This window comes from Pterocles gutturalis, unplaced genomic scaffold (assembly GCF_000699245.1).
Source record: "Pterocles gutturalis isolate BGI_N339 unplaced genomic scaffold, ASM69924v1 scaffold36663, whole genome shotgun sequence".
Lineage (NCBI taxonomy): Eukaryota > Metazoa > Chordata > Aves > Pterocliformes > Pteroclidae > Pterocles > Pterocles gutturalis.
Window position 1 is genome coordinate 1 of NW_010126896.1, and position 15482 is coordinate 15482.

Consider the following 15482-nt stretch of genomic DNA (forward strand, 5'->3'; position numbering starts at 1 on the left):
CCGATGCTGCCCTCCTGGGTGCCGGGCGCTGCCGCCGGCGTTGTCTCTTTGCACCTCATCCAGAAGCTCCTGTTCCCCTACTTCTGGGCTGACCTGAGGTACCTCCTGAAAGTGCTGATGTATGGGCTGAGAGTGGAGAGGTACCGGCTGCGAGGGAGGGTTGTCACCGTCCTGGACAAGTTCGTGCAGCTGGCTGAGAAGCAGCCCCGCAAGCCGTTCCTCATCTATGAAGGGAAGGTGCACACTTACCGGGATGTGGACAGGAGGAGCAACAGGATAGCGCAGGTCTTCCTGCACTATGGGAACCTGAAAAAAGGCGACACCGTGGCCCTGCTGATGGGCAACGAGCCAGACTTCATCCACATGTGGTTCGGACTGGCCAAGCTGGGCTGCGTGGTGGCTTTCCTCAACTTCAACGTCCGCTCCAGATCTCTCCTGCACTGTGTCAGTAGCTGTGAGCCCAAAATACTGGTTGTGGGAGCAGGTAGGGTATACGCCTGATTCATACATCCAAAGCTTTTAATGTCACATCTCCCCACGTGTCTCTCCAGCTCCTTTACCAAAAACCTAATTTTCAGATGTTCACCAAATGAAAGAAACCCAGGGCTTCAATAGATGGTAAAGCTTAAGCCTGTCTGGTAGAATGAAGTATCTCCATGCTTCCAGAACATCCATTTAACCTTTTCTTAAGAAATGTGCGTTACAGGAAAGTTTGCAACATGTGTAAATACAGCCTGTTCCAAGTGCTTAATCACTTCAGTAGTTGCTTAATGTGTCTCAGAAAAGATTAAAATTATGTATGAAGAATAATTTCCCATTCCTTTTTAAATAGTGAATTTTAGTCTTGTTTAAGTCATATGCTTTCTTCTCCTCTACTGTCTCCCCATCTTTCTAGTGATCAAAACCACTGCAAGCTAGATCTAAACTCGAACTGTAGAACCTCTGCTGTGCAACTGTTTGCAGAGGTGTTATAGTCTTTCAGGGACTAGAATTGAGAGGGTTTTTTTAACAGGTGTAGCACATAGGAGGTTGATTTGTAGTAAGCACCTTACCGTTGGCATTGTATTGTAGACTAAATTGCTGTGTTTGAATAGGAGAAAATTGTGTTGTGTAAGTTTCCAAAGTTCATTTTTATGAAGTGCTTCAAAAGAATTTAAAATCTTGATGTAGGCATACATGTGCATTTTATATTCAACTTGGGCTTCAGTTATAGAGGTGTGTAAACTGAAGACAGATCCAAAACCTAAACTTGCCTCAGCATTTATGATCAAGTGCAAGTGAACCTGCAGTGCTAAAAGATCACACAGAACCTTGACATTTAGTTGGAGGAGGATATTTCAAAGTATTAAATATAAACGTTGTTCTGCCTCTCTAAAATTATTATTTCAAGTCTACTCTGCCTTATTTCTATTTCACAATTTATTGCCTTATTCCTGTTACACAGGTTATGGGGTTTTGCATTCATAACACCTAATTAGTGGAATTTCCTTCTATCTGTTCTCTGCTGCTGCACATTTGTGCTTTCAAAAGTGCATTTAAGATTTTCCCTTGCATATTTTTAATTATAAATTTTGTCATCCTGATTGCATATGGTATGCTGGTTTAAGAACACTTAGTAAGTAAAACAGGCTGATGAAACAAAAGCCAATTTAAATGTAATCCCAAAACACATCATAACTGCTTCTGAACAGACAGTTTTTAATATTGCCTTCTTGCTTACTTAATTTTAAAAAAACCTCATTTAACACCCTCTCATGAACGCATGCTTTGAGTGTATGGATTGAGGAATGCAATTAATGTTCAGGAAATACTTTCACATTGACTGTGGTGAAAGAGAACTTTGTATCAAAACTTGTATCTAAGAGTAGTCTTTATTAAAATGAGAGGTTAACTAATGAATTAAAAAAGCATCTGCAAAACAGGAATGGGGTCTGTGTTTCTCCACTCTGAATTTGTTACCAGGAGCTGATAGTGACTATGTTGAAATGACTTGTTCTAGGAGTCTGCCTCTGCTCACAAAAGAAGAACTATGTGCAGACAGATAATACAACAGAGATAGCAACAAATTACTCTCTGAGGTGGTCCTTTATGTTTTGGTCTTAATTTATTCATGGGTTTTAGTCTGTCTATTAAGTTCATCAGTCCCTTGAGCCTACAAGTCCTCACAGTATTCTTCTTTGGGACTTAGAGGCATTTTTTTATCTGTTTCTCTGAAAGAAGTTGAAGTTCTGTAATGACCCTGTTTATTTGCCACGCTGTATGAAAAAGAACCCTCTCCAAAGGAGTCCAGGTTTCGCAACTGAAGGTTCATATACCAGTGACTGTGAGGACTAACTCATACCACTCTTGAAATGGAAACATACTATACATGATTATTGTACAAAATATTTCCACCCTAATATTTGTAAAAATTGCAGGGCAGTATTTAACACTGAGGTTACACAGTCAGTTAGACTGAGGCATCTATTAAACATATTTTCACTCAGTGTTAGTGTGTGTTTCAAAGGATTCTTTCTTATCAGTAGGCATGACTTGAACTTTCTTGTGTGTTTGCTCTTGTGGAACCATTTTCCACCGGAATGTGCATATCTGGAACATTTATACTTTTTTGCAAAATATTTACACTGAAAACAACCTGTTGTCCAGTATCTATCATTGCTGTAGTCAGGCGTTATGTTTGGCAATTAAGATTTATTTTTTTTAATCAGAGATTAGTAGGTAAACTATATAATGGTATTTCTGGATAGGAGAAATTCTTATTTTCAAAAATATGTAGGTTTTTCACCCTTTACAAGCAAATATAGGCTTGACATAGAAATTCAATTTCTTGTAATAGTTACAAAACTATCTTTTCAGTATTTTGGATGACCTTCAATCTTGTTCATATACTGCAGCACAGCAGAAATCATCTCCTTAAGAATTTGACCATTAACTGTCTGTGCTCAGCAAGACCAAATCGGCTCTTGAAATTCTTGTCTGTAATGGCACATTAAATCAGGAACCTGTATTCAAATCCACTTAAGATTGCATTGGTGCTGAAGGGAACTTTCCAGCTTCTGCTGATACCTGGAATGGTTCCCACAGATAACTGTTGCTAAATCTTCCCTGCTCAGAATCGTGGTGTAGCCTTCCTCTGTGTGAGATGATTGCATCTTGCAGCTTCTTCTCGTGCATCTTGTCATCTTCTCAAAATGCTTTTATTTTTTACAAATGTGATACCTCTATCCAAATAGGCTGGGTGCTATTTATGGTTGCATTTTCTTCCACGCCTTGTTCAGTCTTTCGTGCTGCCTCTTGCAAGATCACTCTCATTTCTGGAATTTGTACTCTTCAGTTTTGCTTTGTGCCTGCCTGCCTTCAGAGGTTGTGGTTTGGCAATGAGTCCAATTAGTATCATCTTATCTTTCCTTCAGCACTTACAGTCAGACTTCTTTCTGGTCTGACAATTCTCTGGTATTTTGATTGCTGTTTCTAACTTTAGGTGGGAGTCTTCCATTGGTACTTAAGTTTTGGGGGTTTTGCGTTGACTGATGTATTCTACAAACTCTTTGCAACTGAGTATTTTATTCTTAAGCCTCAGATATGTTATAAAAACTTCAAAATTTGTCCCACTTGTCAGTTTCTTACATGAAATGGATATCTCTAAAAGGTTGAATTTTTTCTATGATAGCAATGTTCTTTCAATTCATTTAGCACAATCTGGTAACTTGGTGTTTTTCCTTCTCATCCAACCACAGGCTATAAGGCAAATGTAGATTCTCTGATTTGCCAGTATTTGAACTTTGTGTTCCTTGCCACTTTTTCCACTTGCCTCTGTGGCAGAGAGTTTTTCCTTTAGCTACATTCATTTGTCTGCTCTGTTCATGGTGCATTTAGCTCTTGCTTTAATTTGTTATGTAACATCCTCACACTTCCATTCCCAGAAACACTGTCTACCACCACTCCCATTCTGGGGCATGTTTGTTGAAAGAGATTCAGAAGCTGGAGTTTAAAACTGCATTTTTAATAAAACAGCAGTTAACTAACATATAAGTAAATGAAGAACTTGTAAAGGAGAAAAAAAGAAGCTGGACGCCCTACTCTCTATCAGACTTGTTACTCTGACAGCAATCTGATCTGTTTGAAAGGTATCTGTCCTTACTACATTTGTTACCAGATTATGCTACCCTTATTCATTTAAAAACTACTGGTTGAACAGAGGAGTAAGGTGCTGCTTAAAATTAAGACACATTTAAGGCACTGCATCATTTCTAGGGAATATTTCTATTCATTGGAGTCTTTCTTGAACAAGGGATTACGTTTTATCTTTTGGACAATACTTGTGTAACAGTGCTTGTGTAACAGTAATACTGTTAAACAACACTTACAATCTTGTGACCCACCAGAAAGTTACAAATGGAATTTCCCAGGGCATTTTATATTGTGTTGATACTTGGAAGAGTTCAGCTCTTAGCATTGCCATCATGACTTCTGATGCAAGGATTCAGCTGTGAAAGGATTGCATTACTGAATGCCGTGAGATTGGTTTACATCACCTGATAGCAAAGGCTATTCAGGGAGTGTGCATGCTGCACGGACACGTGTGGGCAGCCTGCTCTATGTGGGCCTGCTTGAGCAGGGGCGTTGGACCAAGATGACCTCCAGAGGTCCCTTCCAGCCACAGCTATTCTGTGATTCTGCAGTTCTCTCCCAGCTGTGCAAGTATAGCATTTTTCCTGGCCAAGAGTCTTTACCCTGGAGGCATCAGCAGTGCTTTCTGCTGCTGCTAAGTGTATTCTGAACTTCTCGCCATCTGAGCTCAGAACCAGGGTTTATGCTGTCAGGATTGAAGTTCAGATAAGAAGTGTGTCTACATCCTAGAGAAAAAGAGTAAATAAAGTCTCTTTTGGTATTTGTGAATTAAGGTCATATGGTATTATATAGAAGTAGCAGTATAATCTCTCATGTGCTAGTCACTGAGTTAATAAATAATGGATTTTATCAAAACCATATTTTCTTAACTATTTGGAATAACAAGCTGCTTAGACCTGAACATTTAGGACAAGGAAACCATAGAAGACCTACAGAAGACACTCTTATCTGCTCTGTTAGACGTTGTATCTCTTTGATCACTTGCTTTCACTTAGACAGTGTTTCTGTTCCAAATGGCCCTTGAGCAGAAAACAGTCCCAACTGTGATTCCCAAGCCAGTTTCTGTTTTACTACCTGTACTGCCTTCAGTGATGTTTCAAGATACCAACACTGACCTTGAGCCACAGCTGACTTGCTATTTCTGTTATTATTACTTACTGAGAATAAGTGCTGACTGTAAGGAGTCACTTGGGGGGTAAAGTAAAAGTAACAATTAGTTTCTGAGGCCGGATAGTGTGGGGAAGAGTTTGATCTTGCCGCAGCTTATGGAGCATATCAACCAGGGTACACAACAAAGTTATGTAAGAACCATTTCATACAGTTTTCCTTCTGAGTAACTTTCTGTTCAGTACAAGCTGATCTCATAATCTGATGTATTCCTTTCATCAGTGTAGGACTGTATCCTTGCCAACAGGCTGCATTGTTTCTTTGCTAGAAAATAACATAAAAAACCTTTTGTGCAACTTGAAGCCTAGGACAGTAGTTCAAAACAGAAACATTATTTTCCTTGCTTTCTCAAAAGATGTAATTGAGTTATGTATTCGTTTGAATTTAATGTAACAGTTTCACAAACTTTTTGTTGAATAATGAAATGCTTTAAAAGAAAGAGGGAGAAAAAAGCAAAAATTCATCCTGACCAATTACAGGTATTTTTTCCCCAGTAGAAGCCAAATAGTTAGCAAATGGTGACTATTTGTATGCCAACTATGTCAACAATGCACACAGAACTGATGATTACATTGCCACACTTCAGATAAGCAGTCATTTCTTCCAAAACAAATAAACCAAAACCTGAATATACTTTCATAGTGTAAAAAGCAAACAAGTACTTGAGAGAAACCACAAGCTTAAATAGATAAATTGCTTTCCTATATGGTAAAGTACACATACCATGTACCTCTAGAAATAATCAATCTGTAGTTCCTCCAAGAGGGAAGTTTTTTTCCTGACATATGGACAAGATGATATGTAAAGACCAATGAACCCTATGGAATGTCTGGCAGAGAAGTTCTATGTTTATGGAACAGAACATGAGATGACTATCATCAGAATTATTCTTTGGAAATATGTTAGTACAACTGAGAGTTATCTTCAAACACTCCATGTTCTTGGGTGTTCCAGACATAATATTCAGTTTCTGGCACTTTGAATACAGCTGTTTTAAATTACCCTTTCTTATTCAGGAAATCACTTACTGTTTCTGCTGTTCTCCACTATCTAACTAGAAATTTCTTTCAAGATAATGTATAATTACAAGCTGTTCACACATTGTTCCAAGTACTAGATTTCTGAGCACAGAAGAAAAATTTTATTGTATAATCAATTCATAATTCAATAACAGTTAAAAAACCAAGCAAGCCTCTGTGAAATAACAAAAACCACAAGGTTTATGAGTGAGTGTTTAGAGAAACAATAAAGAGTATGTATGTTTATTTGGAAGACTGATCTTAATTATTTAGAGTAAATGTGTTTCAGTCTTCTAAAAGGGAGCTATGCCCTACTGTCATTCTTGACTCTTAAATTATTATGTCTGTAGAGTTTATCTTTCTTCCCTTGAAGGAAGGAAAGAAAAGAGGGAAAAAGAAAAAGAAGAGGTAAGACCTCTTCTTTTTGACAGACTTGCATTTCATGTGACTCAAATGCAAAAGGAACTTGGTGCACATCTTACCTAGAACTTCTGAATACTAAAAAATAGGAAATATTTGTGAATTTCTTCAAGTCATGCAGGCCTAAAAACTGTCTGCTGTTGAGACATTAAGATTTCGTAAGTAATAGATCTTTGTCTTTGTCACTTTCAAAAGTGTAAAAAGCAGAACATTTTAAAGAAATGGAGGAAGGAATGAATTTGTCTATGGAAAGTAAGGAAATGCCGCAATTATCCCTTTGGTACCTGTAGTACTTAGAAAGGGTGATACTCACTGAGGTTTTTTGCCAGACCTTTTGCAAAAGGATAGCTTTCAGTTAAAGAATAGGTGAAATTTCATTTACAATTACATCCTAGTTTCACAGGATAATTTTACTTGAGGACTTTTGGGCAGTTTTTCTCAATATTTGTACATCACGTTTGTTATCTGATAAGGACACTACACAGGATGGACAGCTGAGTCTGGTTCAAATTATTATTGGAGGCTGGAGGAGCCAAGACATTCTTAACAATCCTTAACATTTAACAGTCCTTAAGATCTTTGCTGGCACTGTAGTATGAGCCAGTGCACAAATAAAGAATGTCAGAGAATGGTGTATTCTTTTACTGTTTTTGAGAACAGAAATGCAGCTCCAGCCACTTCTGACATTTGTGTTTCTTTTGCTAGGTTCTCAGCTTAACTCGTACCTACACAAACTATCACTGGCATGTTTAGGAGACATATATATATGTATATATGTGCATAATAGGAAGACAAAAACCAGTATTACAAGGTAGTAAGTATCTAGTTATTCTGTCACACTTAGTTTATGAATAGCTGTTCTTAATTAGAAGTAATACTGTTGTATTTTCATATTTATTACTTGAAAAACATACCCTAGTTTTATAATATGTCAGCAAAACAGAATTAATATGCCAATGAACCTTGACTTTCAGTGCATCAGGCTTCCTGGAGTTAACACTGTTGTCCTTAACGTTATTTTTTATTCACATTTTTTCATTATGTTGTTATGTGTAGTGGAAGGGTACTGTAGTCCAGTAACTCAAACAGGAGGCTATCTGTCTTTTAGATTTTCATAATTATGTGAGTGATTACTTCTTGAAATAATTCTGCAGTCCAAGGAAGTTAGAACACAAAAATTTTAATGTCATAACCTATCAGATCTATTTGCTAAATATTCATAAAATATATTGAACTTGTACTCTGTAGGCTTTATGTTTGTAAGACATACGTATAGTTAGTGACAGTATGCTAGACCTCTGTCATAGTAATAGAGATTAGTATGTCATTCATTAAAATATATACAGCAGTCTGACATTAGGAAAGTAGTTTTCTGAAAGACTGAAAATCTTCAGTTATTTTGGTGTGAAATTTATGCAAGGGGTTTCTATTAGTGGTATCCGTATTTAATATTTGCGAAATGAACTTGGAGTTGACACCAAGATTTCAAATGCTGACTCTGGCAATGCCTCATTATGAAGTTGTGAGTGAGTCATGTCCACTTTGTCTGTTCATCTATAAAAACTGAGACAATAATGTAAATCTATACCCACAGGGATATTTGCAAGATTAATTACATAGGCTGAGATCCAGCAAAGCACTTAAGTGTAAATGAGTCTTTAAGTGTAGGAATAGTTGTATTGAAATAAATACCATTCCTGTTCTTGAGAATTTTCATGGATTAGTACTTTAATGCCTGTACAGTGTTCTAAGAAAGTGACAGATTACAAAAATGCTTAGAAGTATAAACAAAAATACAAAATCTGTTGCTTAGGGGTTGGACTCTATTTATATTTTTTCTTTTTGTTTACTCTGGGACTCTCTCATGGTTTCTCTCATGATAAGCCAACAAAATAGCGTGTAGTTATGCTGCTATTTTTATTTTATAGAAACAAGTTTGTATTTATATTCAGGTAAAAAGTCAATAGAAATAATAGCTTTCAGTGAATGAACATGTGATTATAAGAAAATAAAATTGTCTGATGTACCTAAAATCAAGTTCATTAAATTATCTCAAACACTCAAAGCACTATATAGAATAGCCATGTGGTTCTTTGTCAGTGTCTGAATAAGCCACAGGTCTGTATCATATTTCTATTTTGTCAAATTCAGGTACCTACATACATGACATAGTTTTTTGTTTTTGTGATTGTTTTTAAATTAGTCACTTCCATGCTTTTGAAAAAAATGCTGCTCAATGAGAGCATGAGAGATTGCTGTTGAGGACATCCAGCTGCACTGTAATTACCAGCTAGGTAATTCATCTTGCATCTTCAACAGATTTCTTCATGATTTAGTTGAAGTTGAAGCTTAACTACACTTCATTCTTGTGTTATCAATGGCCAAGGCTTACCCAAAATGAGGTGAGAAGCAGGAGGTAGTAACCAAGGCTCACCATTTTGCCTTGAGGGCTAGTTGACAATTAGACCTTGTGGCGTCAGCAGTATTTTTAACACATTATATCCTGTTTTCAGTGAATTTTAATTCTAGTTCATCATTATTTTATTCAATTTATTTATGTCCATGGGGGTGAATTTCATTCCTCTTTCTATTATAAAAAGGAAAACTTTTAGAGGAAAAATACTTTGCTATTTTTGTGAAGACATAACATAAGTAACGTTATTTTATGTTAATTTTTAAGATTTGCTTGGAACACTGGAAGAAATTCTTCCTAACCTCCAAAAAGACGTTACTGTTTGGGTAATGACCAAAGACTACAGTTTTCCGAGTGTGCATACCCTTGTTGACAAAATAGAGGCTGCATCTGAAGACCCTGTTCCAGTTAATCTACGCTCTGCCAACAACCTCAAGTCATCTGTTTTATATATATTTACTTCAGGAACAACAGGTACAGGTCTGATAAAGAGTCTGTATTTTCCTTCAGCTTTCATCTAGAAACTTGATTTTCTGAAACACTAGTCTTTTGATTTGTCTTTTCATAGCAGAATATAATATTTCTTATCTAGAAGCATTACGGTAGAAAACAAGCATGTTTCTTGTCAGTGACTGTTTATATTCAGTGGTTTATGGGTTTCTCTTTTTTCCTGCCACATTGTGCAAATATTATGAGAAGCTTTACCTCTTACTACTTCACATCTAAGGTGTTTGTAAAACATTTTGCCTTTTTGGTGGGTTTGCGATGATAAGAAATATTATTTTGTGATCACATACCACTGCCTAGCTAATCTAGCTAATGTGGGGTCTAGAACCTTTACAAAACAGTCTTCAACCAAGCAAATAGACGTTTTTTCTTCATTAAGTCATGTTCTATACAGGTCACTGTAGAGACAGAAAATAGGATTAAGTTACTAGCCTTTTAGTTTAGAAACAGATGGCTGAATTTATTACCAGTGCTCCAGCAGCTAAGAAGCTAAGACTTTAAAAAAAATGATCACTGACACGAAAAGCAGTGTGATGTTGTTAAGATAAGCAGATTGGCATTCTCATTCAGCTGAACACAACAGTTTTAGTCACAAGAAGATTTAAAATGATGTGTTTTATGCTTCATTCCCTCATACAAATAATTATTTAGTTCACTTGCTTCAGCTTCTGGGGAAAAATTAGGAAATAAAAATGTTAGTCTAGAAAAAAAATTAGGAAGTTATAAATATTGTCAAGAGGTCAGGTATGTTTGTAATAGTACTCATATAAATATGGTTGAGCCTGCTGGTTAACAGTAAGGAGATTTAGATAAAATATACTATAGAATTCTACAGGTAGGAGGATTTTGTTCTTTTAACTGCATTCAGAATACCTGTGTGAATTCTCAAATTTTACTTATGTAGAATTTAAAATATTTTTGAATGATTATATGATTATATTATATTATATGATTATTATTATATTATATTAATTTACATTGGATGTCTGTTCTGCACCATGTAAATAAGAGAATAAGGTTTCTTTAGTTTGAAGATTATGGAATAACTAATTCTAATCTAAAGTAACTGAGCATTTTCACACTTCTTGATAAAGCAAGAGTGTAGTGTTGCTCCTAAAATCAATGACTGGTAAAATTAGCTAAAAGAAAGATGTATCTTGCAAAATCTGTAGTCAGCTGTCTGTAAAGGCAAAAGAAAAAACCTCAAGACTCTGTAGACTACTTCTCGCTATAAGCGGTTCATTGTCAGCATAGGCTTATTGCCTTTTGTCTTATAGTGTGATGAGCTTTGAAAATGGCTTTGAACTGTAACTAGAATCTCCATAGATTACACTTCCAGTTAAAAACTCTACTTAAGTCTTCAAATGAACGGTAGCTTTGCTAAAATAGTTAAGAAAACTTTCTGAACCATTAAATTTTTTGAAATTTGTAATAGTTCTCACAGTTCATCATCAGGACTCAGCCTGAAATTTGTGTGAGTGTGTGAGTATGTGAGAACATACATGAAGCAAGAACACATTCCCTACTCAAAATAATGGGTACCAGAGTAGTAGGACAAGAAGCTCTTGCATGTGAGTCTGAGGGTTGCTAAACAGAAATTCTGTGCTGAACCTGAAGAAACTCATTAAGAAGAACCTCACTGGAGTGGACTTTTTGATTGATTTTTTTTTTTTTTTTTTAATTCTACGTAGCCTTCATAATGTTCTAAAACAAATAGGTAGACTTAGATGTGCACATCTTAGATAAGCGCCTGCTACATGATCTACTTTGTGTAGATCCCATACCTTTCTTAATTATGTTGCAGTCACTATGTCTCTTGCCTGAAAGAGATCTAGTGTGATGCCTCTTTATGTTAAAGGAACTCCATATGTACAATAAATGCTTTTAGTACTTTTATGGCTCTATGTAATTTGATAGTATGCTAACCAGAGAGTTTCTTCGTGTTTCTTCCTGTTTGAATTGACTTGACATCAAGTAAAACAACTAACAGATGAGGTTACAAACTGGCTTATGTATCTTTACGTGTACGGAGCAAACATGCAATACTGTATTAAACAGCCAGTTGCCTATTAATGGCCATCTAAACAGATGGCTGAAAATTTGGTTACGGTAGAAGTAATTGATTCTTTTATGATTTTAGAGACCTTACACAGGAAAAAAAAAAGTACATTAAGTTCTCTTTAAGTGAAGCTTTATGCATGGTTTTCTGTTTCCATTACAGGTCTTCCAAAGGCCGCAGTCATCAGTCACATGCAGGTTCTTAAAGGAGCTGCTGGACTGTGGGCTTTTGGTGCTACTGGAGAAGACATAATTTATATTACTCTGCCTCTTTATCACAGTGCAGCATCTCTTCTTGGCATTGGTGGATGCATTGAATTGGGTAGGGCTCATTTCATTTAATTGTTTTCTAAATAGAAAATGAATTATTATAAAAATGTATAAAACACGCAGGTGCACTGTCATTAGGGAAACTATTGCTTTGCTGAAATCATATGAATAGTCTTTTCAGAAGAGCTTTATGTTTCTTTATTTTGAGGATGGAGGAGTGTTGTAATAGTGAAGAACCTCTTACAAGCTATCTTTGTGGTACTGGATAATAATTAGTTATAGTCATTTGTGTAACAAATGTCTTCATTATCTTTAAGTAAGAAGGAATTTAAGGAGATATGTAGTGTTTTGGCAGTGTATATAGTGCATTAATGTATGTACAGTCTAAGCATTGTATGGTGGAATAGAAATAAAATGTATTTTGGTGAACTTAAAAACTGACATTTACAGTAAACATTCAGGTTTGTCATTAGATGATAACTTCCCCCTCCCCCTCCCCCCCCATTTAACTTGTTTTGGCACAGACTATGAAATACATATTTTACTGAAACAATGTAGGTGTCCTCAATAACTCTCTTATAAAAGATTTATTTGGAATTTGATGGCAAGGATTTCCTGTTTCGTGAAGCATCAAGGACAAGTCAGAGCAAGGGACTGGATTATGGATTAATTCTGTCTGAATCTGCATTGATGAATACTTTCTTTGCTGAAAAATGGAGTTTCAGTGATACTCAAATTATTTTAAACTCTTGAATAATGTTGCAACACCAACAAAGAAAATCTGCCTCCTTGCTTTTAACCTCCTATCTATTGGCTTACTGTCTCATCAAGGAGGAGACTGGGCTCATCTCCCTTCTATGGCTACCAGGTTTGAACATGTGTTCTAATAAAACATCTTAAATACTGTATAGTTCTCTGAACAAGGCTGCTCTTAGTTCCTCTTACATTCTGTTTTGTAGAAATAGGGAACATAGCTAGTTAAGCTGCCATAAAGAGAAAATGCCTCATTTTCTTTCCATAAAGGTGCAGCGTGTGTGTTAAAAAAGAAGTTCTCAGCTAGTCAGTTTTGGAGTGACTGCAAAAAGTACAATGTGACTGTCATCCAGTACATTGGAGAACTTTGTCGTTACCTTTGCAGCCAGCCAGTGGTAAGTGGAACAAAAATGATGGCTATTTGTCTGTAAGTGATATGTACATTTATTGTTCTTAATGCGGTTATGTATAAAACTATCCCTCTGCCCTTCTTTTTATGTGAGGTTCTTCAAATATTTGGTGATCTGTAGTCTGTAAAAAAAACGTCTTGGATCAGGAAGATGCTAAAGTATCAAAAGAAAAGATTTTGAGACTAAAAACTGATTCAGGATCATTTGGTGAAAGAAAATATTTCACAGAGTTTCACAATGTAAGTTCAAAAAAACCAGGATTACCGTTCAATGTCTTTTCATAATTTTCAGAACTTTGTTTTTTGGCACATAGGTATACTAGAGGTCTCAGGTTTTGTTGATCAGGTTATAGCACAATTTTGGGTTGTGGAATTTGCTTGTTTTGAGACTATATAAACCATATTTTAAAATTTGGAAGAGGTTTGGTCTAGGTTAGCAGCTCAAAGGAAGAATGCCTTTTGTTCCAATTAGAAAGCTATTCCAGACATCAAAATTAGTTCTGCTAAAGTAACATTACTCTCTCTGTTAGCCCTAACTTGAAAATACTTCTTTTACTTCTTTTCCCTTGGCATATGGTGGTGTGATGGTTTACCTACATGGTTATCAAGTACACAGTACACTGAACCTGTTGCAGTTACCAAGTAAAGCTGACTCAGGTTAACTGAATTAACTCTTGATCTGGCTTTTTTTCTGGTATGTGTCTGTTCTACCCACTGATGATAGAGAGCCCAAGGTGTCTAGGCTAAGCTAAATGCCTAAAATTAGTTGTAATTAATTCAAGATGTATAGAATAATATAGATGGAATGTATATAACCAGTTGCAAAGCAAACCCGACTGACTTTCTGTCAACAAATGCTTGTACTAAATGTGTCAAAATGATTATGAAACAAACATTCATAGTCCAGTATAAATTAAAATTCATCTTGCTGATGCTGGCAACTTCCATTCATTTATGAGCTGCAGGTTGTACTATTGTATTTCAATAATAAATCCTAAATGTTACATCATAAATTATCTTACCTGGTTAAGCATTTTAATAAATAACTTTACACAGTTACTTATGATCACAAACAGCTTTTATTTTGAATACTAAATAAGAATAAATAACAGGTTCCAAGTATCCGTATAACATTAAGCAAAAATAACTGTATCCTCTTTTAATTTAACTAAATTTTTAGAGGAACACAGAGATTTGTGAAAATATGCAGAAGTTGTATTCAGAGCAACTGTTACCTCTTTGAACATTATCCCTTTGCCTCTATCATAATTTCATTTTATGATTTCAAAAAAATAATTGGTGATTTATTTCCTTTTCAGTGAATTCTATTGAAATGACTCATCTCTTAGGAAATGGTGCCACAAATTCAAATTAGTTAATCTGAAAATTCTTTTCTAATCTAAGTCCTCATTTTATGATTTTCTGGAATAACTTGCTCCTTATCACTGTTCTAATAATTCTAAGGGAATGCAAATCAGTCTTGTTTTCCAGCAGAATAAAAATTTTCATTAATATCTCAGGTTGCTGACAAAAGAGTGGAAAAGGTCAACATTCATAAGACATTGGATTTTTTTTTCCTCCTGAAAAATGTTCAGAAGTATGTTTGAGTAGTGTAGCAGTGAGTCATAGATCCTACAGCACTACCCATGTACCCCACAGCAAAGAGAATGTTCTTGGATTAAAGAGGGCATAGCTGATGTCCCCCTGACCACCACCGGCTGTGATGTGAAACCAGAATAGCGATACCTTTCTCCGTCTGCTTCCTTTTTTTTTTTTTTTATGGTTTTAAAAAAATATTATTTTTGTTTGTTTTTTAGTTTTATAATACAATAAACAAAAAGTTACAGGATAACAGATAATCAAATTAAAGACCTATCCTGGTTTCAGCTGGGACAGAGTTAATTTTCTTCATAGTAGCTAGTAAGAGGCTGTGTTCTGGATTTGTGCTGAGGAGAAGGCTGATAATATACTGCCATTTATAGTTGCTGCCAGGACAGTCAGGGACTTCTCAGCTTCTCTGCTGTGTCAGTATCTGAAGGTGCAGGAGAAGCTGGGAGGGAGCCCAATTACTTACAGTTAGCCTAGGATTCAATCTTAGGTTTAGGACTGAGACTCAGATTAGCCTGTGACATACTCCATGTCAGGAACGTCCTGCCCAGTGTATAGATGAAGGTCTGTCTGGAAGTTTGACCTTTCTTTCTGGGTTGTCTCTCTGAGTCGCCCCTCTACCTGAGTCATCTTGCATTCACAGTCAGCTCTCAGTCTTGGACACTCAGGCTCTTATCTCCTTTCTGAGACTGCAGTTTTGGGAACGGGCTAAGCCTTGGTCATCGGG

The 15482-nt window shown here is 36.1% G+C and overlaps 1 protein-coding gene across 1 annotated transcript; it reads left to right on the top strand.

Moving 5' to 3' along the window:
* Window positions 1–3: 3 nt before the first annotated feature.
* Window positions 4–13133, top strand: LOC104458058 (long-chain fatty acid transport protein 6-like; the record flags this gene model as incomplete). The annotated part of the gene is made up of 4 exons (XM_010079123.1): window positions 4–484; window positions 9418–9624; window positions 11879–12037; window positions 13009–13133. Coding segments are annotated over exons 1-4 (972 nt in total), but the record flags the coding sequence as incomplete, so codon positions are not given.
* Window positions 13134–15482: the final 2349 nt, after the last annotated feature.